The sequence below is a fragment of the Pagrus major genome, chromosome 7 (assembly GCF_040436345.1).
Source record: "Pagrus major chromosome 7, Pma_NU_1.0".
Lineage (NCBI taxonomy): Eukaryota > Metazoa > Chordata > Actinopteri > Spariformes > Sparidae > Pagrus > Pagrus major.
In genome coordinates, this window is record NC_133221.1 from 18,370,164 (window position 1) to 18,392,146 (window position 21,983).

General features: G+C 41.8%; 1 protein-coding gene across 1 annotated transcript in view; it reads left to right on the plus strand.

The window, feature by feature from the left end:
• Positions 1 to 5,384: 5,384 nt before the first annotated feature.
• Positions 5,385 to 21,983, plus strand: part of cpne5a (copine Va) — a 73,334-nt gene continuing 56,735 nt past the window's right edge. Inside the window, exons 1-3 of the mRNA XM_073470468.1 lie at positions 5,385 to 5,494; positions 18,284 to 18,324; positions 19,146 to 19,192. Of these exons, the coding sequence (XP_073326569.1) occupies positions 5,385 to 5,494; positions 18,284 to 18,324; positions 19,146 to 19,192 (198 nt within the window). The remainder of the gene's footprint in view (positions 5,495 to 18,283; positions 18,325 to 19,145; positions 19,193 to 21,983) is intronic.

Here is a 21,983-nt window from a genome sequence, read left to right on the forward strand (position 1 = left end):
TTCACTGTGGACATCGTCATATACCATCACCCAACCCTAGAGAGTACAACGTGAGCAGGCACTTTTTTCATACCTGAAATTATATGTGGACGAACTTGATTTACGTTTTGTTCCTGCGGTTGAAACACTGATTAAGTTCCTGAGTTCCTCAAAGGGCTCCTGGTCTATCCACTTCATAAAATTAAACTGAAAATTTCAACCAAAAAGTGACATAGTCAGCTAAATAGGGAGAGAAATAAACATGGATGGAGCTGTAGAACTAAAACAAATCACTTTAAAATGCCTGATAGCCATACCAGATATGGGAGAAGTTGCTAGACAAAGTTAAGAATAAAAACTACTGTCAAAGTCAAGACACTGTACAAGCAAAGACAGTGTGCGAACTCAGTCAAAAAACCACAGAAACATATGCAGTAAAAATATAAAATCATTATGCATCAACACATTTTTAGCACAGAGCCTCAAACAAACAGATCTTGGTGATTGTAAGAAGTTGCACTGTCAGTATTTTCGCTGCAGTCTTGTACTGTTGTTGTCTGACGCCAGCAGGCTGAAAATATGTGCCTTCATCTGCTAAACTCTGTCTGGGTATTATAACATTATTCTAAGTGGGATACGAGACCCATATTAAAATCAAGCTGATTCATTCAGTAGGCAGTGGTTTTTGTGTTTGGAGCACAACAAACTTAGCCACAGATGGCGTGGCTGTCCTTGAAAAGTATCTGCCTTTCAACTTAGACTGAAGCAATACATAAAACTAAAACAAAATTCCACTTTTAGCAACAATAATCGAGAGAATTCTACATATTTCTTCCACGGTACATTTACAGTACGTTGCTCCACAGATGTTCATTTCATAGTAAATGCATGGAGTGTTTTCAGACTGCACAGAAATAGATGATATTAGACTGTGTGGTGCTCGTTCTTTATTTGAGGCCTTTTCATACGTGAAAAACAGGGTAATCGCAGCATGCATATGTACATATGTTTTCTCTCTCCCTCTCACATACGTATTTAGCCCTGTTTTACATACCAACAGGCAGCCATATTCAGCAAAAAGGCTATGATAAACCTGCTGGACATTACCTACCCTCCCCTGTTTCTGATTCTTTGAAGTTGGTGGAGACCAGAGTTGAGAGGCAGGGTAAATATTTGACTTTAATTTGTCAGGTGGCCAGAAACAGGACTCCAAATGAATGTTAATGTTGCTCTGTGCCTGCTGGATGTGCTACTGTTTGCCACAACAACTTTAGGCAGACTTTAAGACCAAAAGTTTAAAAGCACAAGGGTACAGGTGAGACATTGAACTATGATTCATAAAGTCCAGTTTCAGTACAAACAGTGTCCTCTGGATGTAAAGTTAGCCACCCCATGATTCGGTCACACATTGCCTTCCCTACTCAAACCGTAGAGGAAAAGACACAATGTTATCTCTCTTTTTGATATTTACAAGTTTTGTTCTTTGACATACAACAATCAGGCATAACATTATGACCAACTGCCTAATATTGTGAAGGTTCCCCTTGTGCAGCCAAAACAGCTCTGACCTGTCAAGACAAAGACCTCTGAAGTGTCCTGTGGTGTCTGGCACCAGGGCGTTTTATAGTGGATCCTCTGGGTCCTGTATGTTGGGGGGTGGGGCCTCCACGGATCAGACCTGCTCCAGCACGTCTTACAGATGCTCGATCAGATTGGGATCTGGGGAATTTGGAGGCCCGGTCAACATCTTGGGACCTTTATTGTGTTCCTCAAGCTGTTCCTGAGCAGTGTTTGCGGTGTGTCAGAGCACATTGTCCTGCTGGGGGGCCACTGCCATCAGGTAGTGTTGTTGTGATGAGGGGGTGTACTTGGTCCACAACAGTGTTTGGATGGGTGGTGCGTGTCAAGTGGCATTCACATGAATGCCAGCATCCAAGGTCTCCCAGCAGAACATCGCATTGTGATGAGATGATCAATGTTATTCATGTCACCTGTCAGTGGTTTTAATGTTGTGGCTGATCGGTGTAAAATACGTCATTAAGTGTCCCACAATTTTAATTATAAAGTGCTTACATGTCTTAAGAACAGCAGTTGCTAACAAATGAGACTACAAAAGGTGTCATGGACATTGAACGTCATCATGCCGAGACTCATCTACTCACTAGTCCGTCTTTACAGGCTGACTTCAGCAGTTATTCAAACTCCAACTCCAACTCCAACTTTACAACTTTTAAATTGATTCATTTACAGAAAACATGTATAGTAATTGTGCAGTAAGACGCATAGTGGTGGTGACGTTCGAGTCATGTCATACTTGAGTAAAAGTAAAAAAAAATACTGTGTTAAAATATTGTTTTGGTAAAAGTGAAAGTCACCCAGATGAATAGGACTTGAGTAAAAGTCTTAAATCTGATATTAAATGTACTTAAGTGTCAAAGTACAAGTAAAAGTACATGTGTATATATATGCTATATACCCTGTGGCTCGACCGACTATTGGATTCGATATTCATCATTTGTGTGTTGTTTTTTTTTAAAAAAAAAATCCGACTGACAATTAAATGCATTCATTTAAAAACTTTGGCTCTTATGCAGCATACAGTCTGCAAAGTAACTAGTAAAATCATGTAGTGGAGTTAAAAGTACAATATTTGCCTTCAAACTGTAAAATCGCAGATAATGGAAATACTCAAGTGAAGTAAAGTGCATCAAAATTGTACTTAAATCCAATATATTCCATCTCTTTGAAAATACTGTACTCAATACTGTACCTGAGTAAATTTCAGCCTCTGCACTTGCTGCTGTAGTCTGATCATCACTGCAGAACACCAGCAACGTTGGATTTTGTATCCCATCATCTGGCCCCCTTCCCCCTGCTGATGCTGAGGACTGCTGCTGAGCAGGTCTGGGTGGTACCACGGCTCACACACACATGCACACACACACTCCCTGCAGAGAGGGTTCATACAGTCATAATTACAGTCCTGCCACAACTATAGGAAGTGGGGCGGCTGCGGGTGGGAAGAGTAGAGAGCCTCACAGTGGGAGCAGTACACTGGAGGGAGCTCGAAATCAACCATCCAAGGGCCACCACAGGGCCTAATTACCGACTGAACATGACTAATGATGAAGCTGTGCTCTGGTGGGACTGTGTCCGAAATGTTCAGCCCTCATTGCTTTATCAGTCCAAGTCTCCCTCCCAGGTGTAGAAGTGTTGCTATATACAGTGTGTTAATGCTGTGTGTAGACCTCCCACAATACTGCTGCTCAGAAATGACACTTGCAGAGTGATGCATTGCCTGTAGCTTGGACTTCATATGGTTTCCGTGGCTGCATGATTTGTGTGTGAGCTGTGTGTGGGCGTTTCATGTTGTTGCATATGTATTTCCATATGTCATAGATTTGAAGCAGCTTTTTATGCCTTTGGCGATTAGGCCTTATCATGCCGTCCATTATATTATAAGAGGGAAGGTGAAGTCGTGAGTATTAGTAGCCTAGACGCTGCTGGTGGTGATAGGATGACGATGATTGGCTGACAACAGATCTGCGTGGATTTTACTTACATATGGTTGTTTTTTTTCCCCCTTTTGGAAAGTCTTATCATTCTTCAAATTGTTTAACATAATTTTTTTAATAAGGGAATAAAACATAGGGCTGTTTACACAATGTATTTTAGCACCAAAGCGTTAAATTTTACAGTATGCTCAGAGCAAAATGCCCCAAAAGTCGAGGCTGTGACTGGATCTGATGAACTTGGAATGAACGAGGTGGAGGAGAGTCACAAGGATTTTGCACTGAAGGAGAATTAAAGTTTGATGGCAACAACATGACTGGTTGATTTATTTGTGGCAAAACCTGGCTGGTTGAACTGAAGGAGTAAATGCCAGTCAGCTGAGGGAGAAGTGGTCTGCCTGATTGAACTGAGCTTCATTTTTTTAGTAGTCAAGGTGACGGATAACCGATATTTGGAACTTATTTTTACCGTAAAAAGGAAAATCAAAAACAGATTTACTCAGTGCGTAAGTACAATTTTGAGGTGCTTGTACTTTACCTGAGTATTTCCACTACATTTCGCAGGCAAATGTGGTACTTTTCACTGCACTACATTTATTTGATACTTTATCTACAACTACAGATAAAGATTATCAATTTGTTTTGTTGGCAAGTGGACAAATACATCCCCACCAATCCCAATAATTGGAAACATTTTGAATATTGGAGTCAATAATCAGCCAGGCCCATAAACAGTCTACTCTCGTTTCCACTGATAACTGTGTGAAAATGGTTTCAGGAGACAGGGGGACTGATGGAGAGTGATGGCTTAAAAAGCGTTTTGCCGGAGAGCAGCCATCACTCTGCCCAGTCATCCTCTTCGTGGAGTTTCCCGCTAGTTGGTGGGTGTGACTGATGGTAGTCACCCCCTACTACACACAAACAGAATCTCCACGGCGGTTTACCTATGAATTATTTGTTTGACAGGTTGGATTTCTCCACATTTCACCGGGTTGTCCAATCAGGAAAGCGATGAAACAGAAATGAGGCTCCCCTGGGAGACAGTCTCAGAGATAAATATCAGCAGGTGTAAGGGAGAAGCAGACGTCGCTTTTTATCGGCAGGATAAACGAGGCTGTGACTGAAGCTGCAGAAGTTTGAGGAGCTGTCCAGATGCTGAAAGAGCACCAGGCAGCCTTTCAATTAGTAATAAGCTGGTGGCTCTGGAGGAACTAATGTGATTTTAAAACGAGGTGAAAGCTATTCATCCATGGCGTGCGACGTGAAAGGTTCAGCTTGTGTTGGCAGTAATTTCACATCTGCGCAGAAATCCGCCCTTTTTTTTTAAAACAAGAGATTTCACTTTAGATAGACGGCTCAAATCTGTCAGGAATATTTCACCTTCATTCATCTGCTCGAGGGAGAAAACACAGTTCAATGCAATATCCACGCCCCCTCGGTGCTTATTTATTTTCTGTTAGAGGCTTTTAGAACCAATTTGGAGCAAAAATAACGATCCGTCCAGCCACAGATCAATAGCTTGGGTCTGCAACGAGTGTCAGTCGCAGCTCCGCATGTAGGAGAATGCAGACAGGAGGGGTGGAGTTCACAGCTTTTACTTTTCAAACGCTGCTCTGACAGAGGAGCTCATTCTTTGCCTGGAAAACAGCGGAGTTGGCACTGATGCGTCCTGGCATGTGATCTCACTCTCAGTCAAGTCAATCGCCTCACCGCTGCAGTCTCCCATTTAACTTTCCATGCTGTTGCCCGTCCAATGGACAGCACTTAGGAGGTTTGTCTGGACCGTACTCGCTCCTGCTCGCTCGCCCGCTGCGCTCCGGCTCTCCACCGTCGGCTCTCCAGGTTCAGAGGGACTCGCGCGGCTCGGGGAGCTGGCCTGGGTCTCCTGCACGCATGGAGGGAGACGTCATGGACAAGGTTGAGGCCACGGCGACGGTCCTTGACTTCGACCCTATCAGTGGGAGCATCCCGGCCACCAAAGTGGAGATCACCGTGTCCTGCAGGTGAGTCCGGTCCGGTGCTGATGCTGCTGTGTCTGCGTCAGCGCCGCGCGCTTTTGGTGCGTAAAATTGAACGTTTTGGTGCTAAAAAAACGGCCCCATGTTTTGTTCCACTATGAAAATAATTACGTTAAACATTTTGAAGAATGATAAAACCTTGCAAAAGGTGAAATTGTAACGCATTGTAAATAAAAGAGATCCTTTCTCTTCTTTGAAGACGCACAGACATGCAAGACGTAATTTGAATTTTTAAGCCTTTTGGAGACTTTTCATTAGAATTTTTAATTAAAAATCCATACAGCTCTTTATTAGCATTGCATTAATGTCCAAAATCTCACCCAGTCACAGTTATTGAAGTAGACAAGGTCTCAAAATCTGACAACCCCTCAACTTTTAGGCTACGCCCTTGTTTGTTTAGAGTAAATATTTACGCTTTGGTGTATATTTAGATGGATCTCTATAGTGTCTCCTGGCTCTGCATCGCCGTGTGTTTGTGTTTTACGCGCGCCAAGTCGCGTGCCACATGAGATATCGACCGTGGTAGAGTTTGTTGGCGTGCCAGAGAGCTTTCCCCTGAGGCAGCAGGTCGTGTGAAGCTGTGTAGCCGCCTGACAGCCTCCAACAACGTCACCAGTAACAGAAACGTGGAAAAAGCAATTAGCGCTAAATATTTACACTCCTCATAGTCCATTAGCCTTTAAATGAATCCCTGGTCCCCTCCCCCCCCCCAAACACCGCGGAGATGGCAAGTGCCTCGGCTGGGAAGGGTGGGGCAGCGCTGGCTGCAGGTAGAGTCACTGTATACTGTAAGCTGCTGCACGATACAGGGTAGTGGCTTTATATGGGTCTACAGTACGGTTACGTTTCTCACGGAAATTAGCGCTAATTTGTTTTTGTAGGGCCTCCTGGGCTGTGCGTCATATTGCCATAACCCACAGTGTATATCTCTTTGCAGCTCCTGGCTACATCAGCCTTATATGCATGTAAATGATGTGTTGCCTTGTGCACTGCTGTTGAAACTGATCCCACAGAGATTTCATACATTAATGCATGTAAAGCCAAAGGCCAAAGATTTATTAACCAAACATCCTGCTGCCATTGCTTCCTTCACTCCTCTCTCATCTGCTTTCCACTCAAAAATATGCATCCAGTTACCCGGAGGGGCAGCTGATTGATTCTTCTGTTTGTCATCCATTTTGATATTCTTAAGTTCTTCAACACACCCCATATTGTTTTTGCTGTGTAGGCGACCTTATAAGGCATTTAGGATATTAATTAATTAGTCACATTTCAAAACAAATCTGTTAACCTTTATAGAGTTGACAGATTGAGACGATGGTGCAGCTATGGGCGATGGGGGGATGTTTAAAGTTTAACAGCCCTACATAGCTCCACTGTAGGATCCTGTGTTTATGTAACCAAAATTATTTAAATATGTGTAACTGAGGCAGGACTAGAAGTGTGTGTGTGTGTGTGTGTGTGTGGTTGGTACATGGAGCTTAGGTTGTGGTTGTGCCTTAGCATATTGTGTGTATTGTATCCATTGTAAGGCATGTGTTGCGAGTAGCAGCTGGACTGGAGTCGTTCCTCTCTTGAGACACAAATTGTTCTTTTTTTCCCTGAGACCTTCATACTTTAAGCCAGGATCTGTGTTGACGCCCCCGGGCTCTGTCGATCTGCAGCTCCCTTGTCTGTCATTAATGTCTCTCCAAACAAAGACTTGCTCCAGGACACAGTTTGATAGAGAAGAAAAAAACATTGCTGCTTTCACCGGGCCTTGAAACATTGTCTGCTTTAGATGCAAAGACTTCAGGTCCCGCCTCTGCTTCTTTGTGACTTGTGGAGATTGCTACAGTAGCTCATGTCTGACCTCTGAGGACTGCTTCAAATATCATACACTGGACAGCTTCAAAGTTGGAGACGTGTGAAATGCACTGCCATGTATGCAGCCCATTCCTCCCACTTATCAGCAAGTGTGTATTTGGTCCATCCAGTTGAAGCAAACAGAAACAATGGGTGTTATGTGGGTGAGAGGCGCAGGCTCCACAACGCTGTGTAATTGATTTAGTAAGCCTGAAAGCTCTGAGGTTGCAGTGCACATGGAATTGAACTGTGGCTTGCGGCCCTACCGGCATTCTCATAACACTCTGCCAATATTGCAGCAAGTCCCCTGACAAACTGGAGGGACTGGAGCAGACAACCCCTTATCAAAACAAGTGCATATCGCTGTGATAGCACATTGTTCCCCACCCATGGCTCTGATTGGTTTTTGCTCACAGGTCAGCTAGTGAGCCGAGCCCAGAGCATCTGCTTCTTAGCTGCGAGGGCTACACTCCAACTCTGCGATAAGATGACTCTTCAAACTCAAGTGGCCTCTATCTGCTTTAGCAAACGCATGCAAGGGAAAACAGTTCAGTGGGTTAGGCCCAGTGGTCCTCTGGTGCCTCTCCAGGCTCGATCCCACCTCTTGCGTGGCAGTTGTGAGTGTCTTCATTAGTTAATATTTAAGCAACCCGGATGAATATTTCATAAGTTGTCGATGCGGTTTGCTACATCATGCTTTAATTATGGGTAAAGTAGTAACTGTGAATGCTGCTGGATTGTCAGAATGTGCCCTTTCTATATCTCAGCTTACCAGACTGTCTCAGAGTTCCCATGTACAATGACTTCAGGGAAATTGGGGCTTCAGCTCTGTGGTTCCACTGTGAAGAACACTTTTGGTAATGAATGTCGGAAAAAATGTGCATACTGACAAAAATCACCAAGCCCCCAAAGGCACATGGATCTCCATTTAATGAACAGATTTTTCTCTGGGTTTCTCTTTAGTTCATCACAGCACAGATCCATGTTCAGGATGTAAGTAATGATTTTTTAAATGCACTGTTTACTGTATGTGACCAGAACGAGGCAGCAGAGTTGATAAGCTTGACAGCGCTGACAAAGGTTTACAGCCCTTATCAGTACAGAGCCAGGGAAAAAGAACTTCTTTCTCCTTAAAGATTAGTTTTTGGCATTTCACTTGTTAGAAAGTTCCCTTCCAGAGGAGAGAGAGGGGAAAGAAAACAACAATGATTTGATGAAAAGATTTGGACGCTGTATCATTGTTAGTATATGACAAACACAACAAACCAAGCGCAAAGGCGTAGGTTGAATTTTCTATAACACTCCCATTTTTAAAACAAATCAACAGAGGGCATATTATAGAAATTTATGGGTGCTTTGCAGTGTGTCAAAACACACCACAGGTATGCTGTTGAAACTGGCTGACAAAGCCACCCTCCTTTCCACTGTGCTCAGCCTCCCACTTGACAGCTTGAACATCGAACTTTATCAGCCCCCATCGCCCAATTCATCAGGACGAAGGCGCAGCATCTTGTCCATCCCCTCCTGTTCTCTGCTGTTGCTTTAGAGCTGGTTGTAACCATTCATTTGCTGTGATAGATTGGTTAGAGTAGCACTGCATCCAATCAATGCATTCCATAGCTGGAGGGATCTAACTCAACCAGGCCACTGTGCTCCCGACGGATTCATTACCTGGTAAAACACACCAAGAGGTCACATGACTGCCAGCATCCTGTGACAAATGCTCGCGGGAGACGATCCCTGGCGCACAAGGCCACTGATTGCTGTTCCCCGGGGTCAATCTGAAAACTTGCGGCACGCCTCTTGATCTGAACTCTTCCTGAGGCAATCATTGCAGCAGAGGGGGGAGCCCTAATGAAATCATCAGGACGATTAGGATGTGTGGCATCGCTGCTCGATCTGTCAAAAACAATTGCTTGAGCGGAGCAATTTGGATTCAAGCTGTGTAACAACCTATTGTTTATTCGAATGCATTGTTGTGGCCTGTAATTCTGCTGTTGTTGTAGTCGTAATAGCAGCTGTAGCTGTGGATCTCTTTCAGTCTCGGTTACACATTTAATCAAACCCCGTGACCTGGTTTTTCTGGTTGAAGCATCCTTTTGTTTTGCCCCGGCAGAAAGCAAGTTTGAATTGAACTAGTTTGCATTGTGTAACAGCATGAAATATTAATAAAGGATGTCTCTGAGTAAAAGAGAAATTTCAATTTGCAGTGTTTTTACCCCGCTGTTCTTTTCACATCGTGTTCTGGGTTAAGACTGACCTGAGGCGAGCTCGTAGCTTCTATCTTACAGGATGTCTTGTGTGTGTTAGTGATGTGTCGCATCTGTTTTGGGGATCGAGGCTGAGAGACACGAGGGTGCCAAGAGGAGGCAGTTTTTTTTCTTCCAATTTTGGGGATGTTAAGATTGCAGCAGGCGAGTCTCACAGGTCGATGAAGCGGATAATTATGCATGAACCCCTGACACAGTGAAAATGAGTTTTGATCCCAGACACTTGGCTTGTAGTTGTGTCAGTGTTATTAATATATTCTCATTTGGGATATACAACAGCCAAGGGGATCCCTTGGAAACACAGTCGTGGTGCCATGCCAGTGGTTTATAACACTCTGCATGATGCCTGTGTCATCTCAAAGTGTTGATTGGAACGACAGGGAAAGTCAAGAGTGTGGCATAGCAATAAGAAATCAAAGCATTCCCTCTCGGCTCAGAAGTATCAAGCTGCTTTTGTCACTATTTTCAGAGAACCTTAAGGGTCAGCAGAGTGTGTTAGTGGATTTCTGTGCTGGGGGATATTTGACCTAACATCACAGCTTGTCTGGGAAATGTGGGAGCTGGTGGCAGATTTGTACAAAATGTGACATGTTGCTTAGTGAAGATTTCACCAGATTATGTTGCATATGTTGAAGGTCTCTCATGTGTGGACAGTCTTAGCTGCAGGCTGGATCAAGCTTCTCATTGTCAGGTTATTGTCATCTCTGTAGACATAGTAATTTCAACGTTAGATGTATTTAAGTGGATATGTTATACGAATAGCCAAAAGGGACATTTTTTACTGTGTGGGTGCTTTTGCTATAAAGCTGTGTGTAGAGCTGAAACATCTAGTTTGATAAGTACAAATACAATTAATTTTCACTGAAGGGAAATGGATTATCAGTCAGAATGTGTGAATCATTCAAGATAAACTTAACCGCAAGCTACAACACTGAAATTATTATAGGCTTGTGTAAAAGCTGCCAGTTAGTCTCATTTCAAATATGTTTTAAATGTGTTTCTTATTTGTGTTTGATGCCTGCAAGTTAACACGAAAGCTCATAATTTTGACAAGGGCACAATATGCTTGGTGACCGTGCTTGTTGAGTAAAAAAAAAATGTCTGTTTTCAAAAATTGATCATGAGTTTTGTGTTTTCAGCATTTCACTGTCATGCCAGGAGCAAAAAAGTTCTGCAACAAAGCAATTAAAAAATCAGAATTATCAGAAAATGAACAAAGTCATGACTACCACATCAGTGGATTTTTCAAGTGAACACAGACTGAAAGAGAGGAGATAATGTTGGTGCATGATTGCTTTATACACACATTCACATACTCACGCACACACACACACACACACACACACACACACACACACACACACACACACACACACACACACACACACACACACACACACACACACACACACACACTCAATGAATGAAGGTGCTCTGTGTGGTCAAGGGCCTCCACAATGCAAACAAGAAGAAAAATCCAAGACACTCTGAGTCCTGAATATAATAAAATACCTTAATATTACAGGGCTGACACACTTTCATCAGGGTGTTGAGCTAAACAGACACTCTAGTAGCAAAAGGCATGACAGATATGAATTACAGCCTTGTTCCATATCTCTGAATTGCCACCTACATCTCCAATTTGTACAGATTCAAAAATATCTTGTGCTGTGCTCAGTGACAGGTGTTTCTCCCTGTTCAACTGGAATGATGTTCCTCCAAGCTGAGTTCAAGCAGTCATGTACAGATGGTGGGTTTAATGTATATGTCCACTACGAAGCAGTCTTATTGCAAACCACAATGTACAGAAGACGTAGAAGATATCAGGAAACAGAAATAAATTTCCCCCCATTGACAGTGTGAACAAACCGTTAAAGGCTGTGAAACAAATATGAATGACTTTGGCTTTATCAGCTTGAATGGACAGTCCAATGATGAGATAGATAACAATAGAAATGAGTGTTTTGAAGAAGAAATTAGTGTCCTTTGCTCAGCTAGAAGATCACTCAGCAGTGGCTCCTCTGTGAGCCTCTGCAACTTATGGTTACCCATAACACCCGTTTGTGGGTAGGTCTGCAAAGACATTTGCGTGTAACTCTGTGAAAGTGGTTTTCCATTTTTAGAGAAGCAGATGACCATATTGTACCAGGATTAAGAATGTGTCAGAAAAACGGCAACAATTGTTGATGAGATTGCCGTAGCTGAACAAGTTGTTCCAAGTCGACTTACAGAAATAACAACTCTTTAAGCCCAGTGGCAAGGATTAACCCAGGATTGACCCATCCTCCATCCAAGTTTTGTGGAAATCCGTTCAGTATTTTTTGTTTAATCTTGTTGACATACCAACCAACCAACCAACCAACTAACAAACCAACCTTAAAGTGAACCTTTTACAGGAGAAGGTCCTCCTCCATATAGTCCGCCATGTTGCACCGCCATGTTTCTAGTAGCCCAAAACGGACAAACTAAACACTGGCTTGAGAGAGGGTCTTTCATATTTTAAGTGCTTTTAGGGCCACTGTAGGGAGAGTGAGACGAGTGGTGTTCAGTTGTTTGCAATCTGCAACCTCACTGCTACTAAATTCTGCACACTGGATCTTTAAATCTTAAGTATTAATTAAGTTCTCCTAGGAACCGTTACAGCAACTTCCATCTTGTGAAGTCGAATAAAATGGCCATTATCCTTCTATCTGTTGTGAAACTGAAGATTTATTTTCAACCCAGTGGTTACATTTCAGGTTAATTATCGCATGTGTTTGAGTGAATAGGTGTGTGTGTGTCGCAAGGTTATACCTCTAAGTACTTACAGTGCCGGTCAGTAATCATAAGCTCATGCTCATTACGGTTTACCACCACCTACCTGCTGTGTGCAGCTTTCACCTATCAAGGCGCAACATGAGTCGACCACCAATTAGACAGCTCCATTTCTCTGTTTCCACCCTATATGGTGGGCTCACAGCTATCTCATCCTTCACTAACATCAATAAGTTTTATCCTCTGAGAGAGCTGTTCTTTATGCTTTATTATCATGATCACTATTGAGATTGATCCTGCTCTCCCTGCTCCACACTTGACTGAATGCACGCAGCGTTTCCTTTTCCTCTGTCTCGATTTAATGATGAGTTACTGTCATTTCAAAGCCCAAATGTGTATGAGCTTAGAAATGCTTTACTGTGCCTGATTCGTTGCCTAGTGTACAATATAACACGCTTTACGTAGCCAGTACTGTGAAGATCATGGACAGTGCGTTTGGGCAAAGATTTGCAGCTTGGGTTTTTTCAGTTGGAACGGAGAGATGGAAGGAAATTGGCGTGAATTCACAATAGGCTAGGTGCAAAGTGCTGTGCCAGGGTTATAACAGACATATAGCACCAGTGTGTGCATCTCCCTCAGCTTCATGCAAAAAAAAAAAACAACCTTTCTTTGCACAAAACCCGGGCTGTTACAGTGTGCAATTAACAGTGATATTACTCCCTAGTCGGACATTAGTCACACACCAAAGGCAGTCTGAAACAGGGAGTCACAGCGTATGTGCACTCTCATTTATTATACTAGAAAAGAGTGGTTTTATGACTGAGATTCTGTCACTGCCAGCCATACGGCCGCCCAGGGAGTACTCTGCTGCAGGTATTGTCGACCTGGAGAGATCCCAGGTTGAACAGAAACTGAATAATTAAACAGATGGAGGAGAAGAAGACACCTGGTGCCATCGCAGCGAAGGTCGGCAGATGGGTCTGTCGCTAATAAAGGTGCCAGATTGTGCGTTGAATGTAATAGACGGGAGTTTTCAGGATCCATACAAAAGTTAACATTACTCTTTATCATCATCTGTCACCATCTGGGGAATTGAATTATGCAATGCAAGCAGAGATTGTTTCCAGTAATGAAATGCAGGAGTGCATGAGATCTGATCATTTGTTGTTTTAATTAGTTTGGTTTAATTTCAGGGGTGGTGCTTTCTGATGACCTTTCATGCATAACATACGATACATATTTCTTTGACAAATGACTAAAATACCCTAGAGGAAAACCAATAAATTCAATCTAAATAATGGGATTCCTACAGTTTGTTAAGGGTCAGGAGACCTCTGCAGCGGCATATATCTCCCCTGTTTGGTTCTCTGACCATTTGAACCCTGAGAAGCTGCTTAAGGGTATATTAGACAAAGAAGTAGACCTACTGACCCCATGGTGTGTGAGTGGAAAGAAAATGTCTCTCTTCAGTCAAAAAAAAAGGGCCATAGGGCAGTAGAGAAAGTGTAGTGATACCATCCTTCACCTTCTCCTCTCAGCCTTCTCCCATTGTCTCTAATGTAATAGAGATTAGATTTTCCTTCCTCCAGCCCGGTCAGAGACTTGACTTTCAAGCTTGCATTTGTCGTGTCCTTTTAAGAACCAATGAGGCAGCAGCTCAAACTGGTACTGGCCAGTCTAATTCAAGTCTATTTAAAAGCCCTTTCCACTGAATTAGATGCTACTTCTCCAATGTGCCAATTATGATTTCGACAACTCTAAGAAAGTGGAGGAGAATTAAGGGACTACTGACAATAAGGCACTACGGGTGCAGGAATTAATTCCCACATTTCTTAGTTTAATAATCAGCCACATGGACCAAGGAGCTGCTAAAATATCTCAAGGGATCTGACCGAGAGGGAGCAAGTGCTCCTAATATTTTCTTTAAATTATACTTCAGCAGCCAGCCATGTTTTAGAGGTCAAACCTCCTTTACACTTTTCACCGTCGTGGGAACATTTAGCAATATTTTAGCCAAACTATATTATATTACCATATTTTTATGACACATTTATACAGCTGAAGAGAGTTGGCACATTTGATTTCAGAGCACATGCATTGGTTAGGCGATACTAATGCAGCGTCTTATGATTTTCCAGGTACTGCCTTGTTAATTAAAGTGTGCATAACCACAACTAGAAGCTTAATTCACTGTTAAATAAAACAAACACTACCTTGTCAGGGCTGGTTAGACAGAAATTAAACTATTCAAGTGATATTTGTCTTAATTTCTCAAGTGAAATTGAATTAAACTTCTTGTAGTTTTGTTTGTCCTACTTCTAATAACGCACTGCACACTCTTGCTTCACATGTGATGAAATATTAAACGCTCTGGTGACAAGAGAAGATTATTGCACTCAGAGATTTTAATGAAGGTGGTGAGATCAATAGGAATAGGAAAAGTTCGTCTTTTTCATTCACGTATTTCAAGTCGGATGGTTGTAGTGATCTTAGAAGCGCTTCACTATGAGACGAGGCTGATACATGAAATGTGGTGTGGATGAAAAGTAGCTGGATCTAATTACTTTTGTCCTACTTTCAATGAAATTCATCTTCATCAACAAACTTTCTCCACATCCGCTTTTGGGATAATGATGTTCTCTTATCCCACTGAGATTTGAAGAGAGAAGGAGTTAACTTTTGAAATAGGCAGTGTTACTTCAGTGAAGGCAGACGGATTATCTGAGATGTTAATATCCATCCTGCAGACTTGCATACAGTAATATGGCGGATTAATTTATATTGGTGTATACATTGCTATACTAATCATTTGGTGAGGTTAATCATTAAACATCATTTGGAAAGTGAGGTTAAGCAACTCAAATGAGGGATTGTTTTCTACAGTAACATTTTGTAAAGTGAAACAGAAATGTTTTCCTGCTCACTTTATCGCTTGTAACACTTTCTCTCCTGTGCTGAGAGATGGGATAAGGTGATTGAACAGCTAATTGTCGGTGGTTAATGGATGCCAGACAGAACCAGGTGGATACAAAGAGGCAGTTAGTCGTGGATGGCTTTGTTATCTCCAATGATAATTACACTCACAATATTCCAACTGTAGTCAGGTCAGCCCAAGGCTAATACCCAGCAAAGCTGCATCTATTATCCCCCTACATATCCCTGTGACAGAAGAATTTGTGTCCAGGGATGCAGAATTACGTGTACATGAATGATGTGCAGATGCTTGGATTCAGTCCTGAAATCTCATCTATATTCATTGAAATCCTGCTGTCCTCTAATGCCTGGTGCACACTAGAGGATTTTCAATTCCTAAAGGATTTAAAAAATGCGGGAGACCACAGACGTGATGACAGATTTAACCGATTTTAATATCTTAATTGTAAGAACGCACACACCAGATAATTCAGTCAAGGTGCACGCACTTGGCATTTATACTAAACAATTTCAGAGTGGAGATTTTAGGGATCTGGCATCCCCCAGAAACTTGCATAATCACACACAACTTAAGAAAAAAACATTCATGGAGGTGGACTGTCAACATCAGATGGTTGCTCTTGTGTGTGCTATAGAGATTTGAAGACATGCCCCTTCTGGTGGACCGCCATGAGACCTTATTCCAGAAAAAATATGTAGGCATGGTAGTGAATGGGGAGGGTATATTTTTTGATCCTATCAGAATTGTGCCGTATATTACACATATGACGATTTTCAATTCAAAAGAAAGTCGCAGTTTGTCATAAAACAAATCAAGTATAAGACTGTGAAAGGGGAGACTTCGATCAAGTAGGTAACATTAAGGTTTTGTCTGTAAATTACCATCACACCACTGGAACATAATCTGCTCAAACCTGCCTTGAGTCTGGAACATCTAGAGCACCAGGCGAACAGGGCCACAACCTTTTATCCTCTAGTGTGGGACCAGCATAAAAGGATGAGGTTTGTTCTTTATTGACACTGCTCACAATGTGGATCCAGAAACAAGACATATTTATTGGCTTTTAAATAATATTGATGTGCTAATTAAACCATCTGGAAAATGTCTCTCATCTTAAATGTTTAATGAACTAAGTAATTGATGGTAGCTCTCTCTTATGTTGTAAAGGTAGTATCTGCCGTATTAGATCTTGTACGGCGACAGAGAAAATGTTGAAGGAATAACTCGAATTGTCGCCATTACTCTCAGAATTTCCCTCAGGCTCCCAAAAAACACATGAAATCCAGTCTGGAATAAGCTTAAAAGAAAGACTGAATGAATAATATTAATGCTGATTGCGGCACTTATTTTGTCAATGAGCCAATCAGAGTATGCGGCTGCTTTAAAATGTGTTGGATGATGATCAGCACCAGGGAACTGGATAGCTCCCCCACAGCGAGCAAGACTGTGCTTTATTTTAGGGCTTGGTGGATTTATGTTGTAGGAAATGCAATTGTCTCAGTGAATGAGTGTAGTTACTCTGCTGTACTGTACAAGGACTGTATCAGACTGTTACTCATAACATTATGAACACATTAAACACTCTTTTGCACTGACTCCAGGGTGCTCCCATGGATGCCCCATGAGCTTTGAATTTATCGTAAGCAAACCGATGGACCTGCTAAATATATTGATAGTTCCACGTTGCTGTGAATGGTGAAATGAATCTACACAGGTACTCTGTGTTGTGGCTTGTTGCTTTGTGCCCTGAGGCCAGAGTTACTGCGGCAAAGACAGCGAGACTCCTCACCTTCACCCTGTAGTACAATGCTGCAACAGAGCTGATTATGTGCTAAACGTCACAGTTTCCTCTGCGTTGTCCTGGACATATGAAGAGAACAGGATACCCACCATTCATTCCAATAAAAGCTGCTCACATGGTGGTTCGCCACCAAGAGTTTCCCATTTTTGGACCCATATCACATATACGTGAGAATTAGGGCTGCTACCAGCAGATATTGTCATTATTGATTATTCTGCCAATTTATGTTTATTTTGTTGAATTGTTTTGTCAGTACAATGAGCTAAATGGTAAATCTTATTTATCTTGTCTATCTATCTTGTCTATTGCCAGTTAAAATTATTAATTTAGTTTGTACAAATATTTTCCAATTAATTATTCTCTTCATCAGTTTATTTACTAATTGTTTCAGATTGACTTAGAGTCATTTTTTTGGCTGAGTACTCTCATTTCCAACACACAAATGGCAGAAATATAATGTACCAGTTCAAGACTTCGTAATTTGTGGACGTAGTGTCTCAAACTATAAAACACTATGGAGTTATTTCTGTATTAATGGAATTTAGTGGACAACAAGAAGACCAAGTGAAGACATGAAATACAGATGCAATTTTTTAAAAATCTTTCAGGAAATATTCATTTTAAGATTTTGAAAATATTATTGCTTTTAGTGTTTTGTCCACTTCACTGCACTTTCTTGAATTTAAAAAATCCGGCAGGCACATATATGGTGAGTGTCTTTTATGTGAAAAAATTCAACATTTTCTCTTATTAGAATAAATGTGGAGGACTATGCAGACTTGGCGAAGGTATACGCTCTCTGAATGCTTTATTTTCTTAAGCATGCCCATGTTTTCACTGGCATCTCTGCCTCTGTGTCCTCTGTGTCCTTTCACTGAGCTTCAATGTGCATATTGTACTGCTCACTTGGAAATGGAAAACTCAAGGACAGTATGGTTCATGTGAAATTAGGTGCAGGTGTGAATTGCAATGCAATTGTCTTGTAGCTCTTTGCGTATGGGAATTTTTGATTAAAGTGTGCAAGAGAGGAATAATTTACATATGTGTGCAACAAAAGATGGAACTTCCCAACTGTTTCACAGCAGTCTGAAAAACTCAGTGAAGTTAATTAGACTAAGACAAACACATGGTGGACTCTAGGGTGATTTTTATGTTTCCTTCTCTTACAGGAATCTGTTGGACCGAGACACTTTCTCCAAATCGGACCCATGTAAGTTCTCAGCTTTTTTACGATGCTAATTGCAGCTTAGCTTTCACTTTCTCAGAATATGGTTCATTGACACCTCTTCTCCTTAAGCGAAGCTTTACTTTTTACTTTTGCTGAGCTTAACTTTGATTCAGTTTACTCTGCTATTTCAAAGTGTTCCTTCAATAACTGCATATCATTTGCACAGTAATGTGACAACCTTTCTTCACTGAGAGCTACAGAAAGTACCTTAATGCATGCAGGGTATAAACGCCAGCCTTTGAATACAAATGGGTACCTTTTGGTGAGACACATGGTGAACCGCCATGAAGGCATTTTCTTTGATACTCCCTGAAGGATGGAGGATAGTGGAGACATTTAACATAATAGGGAGGCGGTTCAAGCCCTTTGTGTAAATAAGCTTCTGGGGAAATATCACACTCGTCCTGTTTTGTATTCGCCTGAAGATGAACCTTTGCAATGTATGACAGGTCACGTCGTGTTCGCCAGCCTCAGCTTTATTTTAAGTAGCAAAATCAAATAGGAATCAGGAGAATCCCAGCGTTCAGAAATTGGAATTTGATTGCAGTTAAAAACTGCTCCAGGAGCCTCCAACCCTGCATTAGAGCTTTTGTTCTTTGCATGTGGACGTCATACCCAGAATTTGATGCAGCACGGCATCATCAAGCTTGGCACTTCATTATGCTGTCAAGGCGTGGCAGGATAATTAATGATGAATGTCAGCAAAGAAGGAACAAAACAAACAACCATTTGAAGAAGCAGGATGCCTGATTGAGATTGTTAAGTGACGATGTTTTCCTCCACTCTCCTTTCTCTCTCCTCAGTGGTCGTGTTGTACACGCAGGGCGTGGAGTCCAAACAGTGGAGAGAGGTAAGAGATCACAGCTGTCCCTCTGTCAACACAAGTCAATCAGCCTGTCTCCTCACCATATGACAGCCCGCTCTCTGTTTATAACACCCGCCCTCCCCTTCTCTCTCTCAAGGTAAATGCTGTGAGTGCCAGTCATTTGCAATTGATTGATCCTGCGAATATCCGTGCGCTGTTCAGCACTGTGTTAACTGTGACTGATTGGCTGATTAAGGTGACAGCGACTCGTATCGATAAAGATTTGCCTCTGCCTCAGAGTCCTCCATAGCTGTTGGCCACCAGGCCTTAATTAGACCAGAGAGGCAGATAAAGTAGGCAGAGCTTGAAGAAAGACAGAGGGTCCTTTTGGGATTATTACTCGTACCTGTAATCTCAGTGGATGGACATAGAGAGAAATGGAGACTTTTAGAGCACCTGAAAGGAGATATTTATTATATATATATATATTGTTTGATATTTCATGATGTTCTTACACTCTGATATTCCTTTTGTCCAGGGAAGCCCAACCATTCTTTGTGAACATGAAAAACTTTTTCAAAAGCTAAAAGCCAGCCAAGTCAGATATCCAACGTAATCAATACTGTACATGCTGCCAACAGGAAGACAGATACTTTTCACACTCAAATCCTTTCTGATTGAATAGGATAGCTTTGTTTATCAACTCCACAGAGACCCTAGTGTCAAACTGCTGCACAGTGCTGTGACACAACAGATGTAAGAGTTGGAAACACCCGCCTCAATTTCAGTTTTAATCTGTTTCTTGGTTGCTATGGGTTCTTTAAAAGGGAGGATGATTGAAGACAGGTTTTAGCATTACAGCTCAGGATGATGATATGAGTTTCAACATAGATCAGAGACTAAATCTCACATTTACATAGCAAAGCTGCACACACTAATGTTTGAACTTGTATTTGTGAGGACCATCATTGACACAAAGTATTGCCTACTATAACCAGAACCATAACCTTAACTTCAGATTTTATTCTAACCCTAACCCTAAAACAAAGACCTAAAGGAATGATTTTGGCATTTTGGGAAATACAACTCTTGCCAAGAGTTAGATAAGAATATCGATACCACCCTCATGTCTGTACCTTAAAGATGAAGCTACAGACAGGAGATGATGTGCTTGGCTGACCATGAAGACTAAAAGCAGGGGTGAAACAGCTAGCCAGACTCTGCTCAGCATCACCTCTAAAGCTCACTAAACACATTACTAAAACTGAATTGTAAAAACGACAAGTCACGGTTTCATGGGACTATTTCTTGGCCAGCAGAGTAACTTCTTGGAGTGTCTGCAGGTTGTCTGCCAACTGCTCAGTGACGACAAGACTCCCGTGTGTTATCGATCTTCTTGTCTAACTCTCAACAGAAAAGCGAATAAGCGTATTTCCCAAAGTGTCCAACTGTTGCTTTAACCTCAAATAACCCTTTGAAGACATGAGGACAGGGTGAGATGTCCTCTCATTCAAAAGATGTTCTCATTCTCAAGGTTTAAATCTCAAAGAACTGGTCCTTTTAAACTTTGTAACTCATCTTGAGAATTGCGGTCCACTACCGAAATGTCTTTCTTTTGTGTGTTCATTGTAGCACTCAAATCAAGCACTTGAGTGGACTTACATTGAAGATGTGCAATCGGCCCATTTCGTAGCTGCCAGCTGTAGCGCTCTCGATCAATAGTGGCCAATTACAAAAATTTTTGTCGCCATTAGTTATTAACAAAAAAACATGGTAAAATAGTGTTGAAAAATGCCTAACTTAACCTTTAACTCTGTGAGCTAAGTATTTACGAAAAATGCAACTGGTTGAGAAATGAATTCACTGCTATACTTAAAAATCTTTTCGCAATGGTAATCACTCAGAGCAAAGAGTGATTTACCACCAAGCAAAGCTTGGTTACTGCTTGTCGCTTTTGCGCACGTCTAACAAGACAAGTCACCTGGCCTTCACTCACAGAAAAAGCAAATCTTGGTGTTGGTAGCAACACAGTAATATTTAGTCGAGTCAGACAGTACATTACCTGATTTATATGCAAATGTAGACAAACATTAACTTCAGTATTCAGGCTGGAAGAGCCTCCTACACCTGTCACCTCTGCTTACACCGCCCTACCTCGAGCTTACAAAATGTGGGTGCAGCCTGAGTGTCTCTCCCTGAAAGAGATATGGGACTCTGCTTTCAGTGGAGACGACAGCTGGCTTTGTGAGCAGCAGACTCAAGCTGTCCCGTATTGATAAAGCTAAGCGCCTCTTTTTCCCCTCGGTCATGTAATGTGTTTTTGTTCTCCGGAGACTAGATATGGTTGGCTGGAGCACCTTTAACCATGCCACCAACGGTCTGTAATCCAATTATTCTTCTGCGGGACAAACTCCCCACTTTGGCTCCTTCTCCATCAAGAGAGGAGTATAAAAACAAATACTTATGGATAAATTGGATGCCTTCAACAGCTTCACTTGACACCTGTGCCCCCTTGACTAATTTTTTTCAGCATCTGCAGTTGAATATATAAAAGCTGTAGCTGCAGCCCAACAGTCTGTTACCACATGGCTTTAAAGTCTTCATCTTCAACTCCCTCATCTATAATTACTTCTAGTGCATGACAGGTTCTCCTCTTTCTACGGCTTTCACTTAATTGAGCACCTGACACAATATAACCTCCCCAAATTCAGGCAAAGCCTGGTTTTTCCACTTCCTAGACATTAATCTTTTTGCCGAGATGAATTGTCTGACATTACAGCTCATAATTAATCCTAGTAAGACTTATTGAAGAGGAAGTGCACAACGCAAGAGCCTA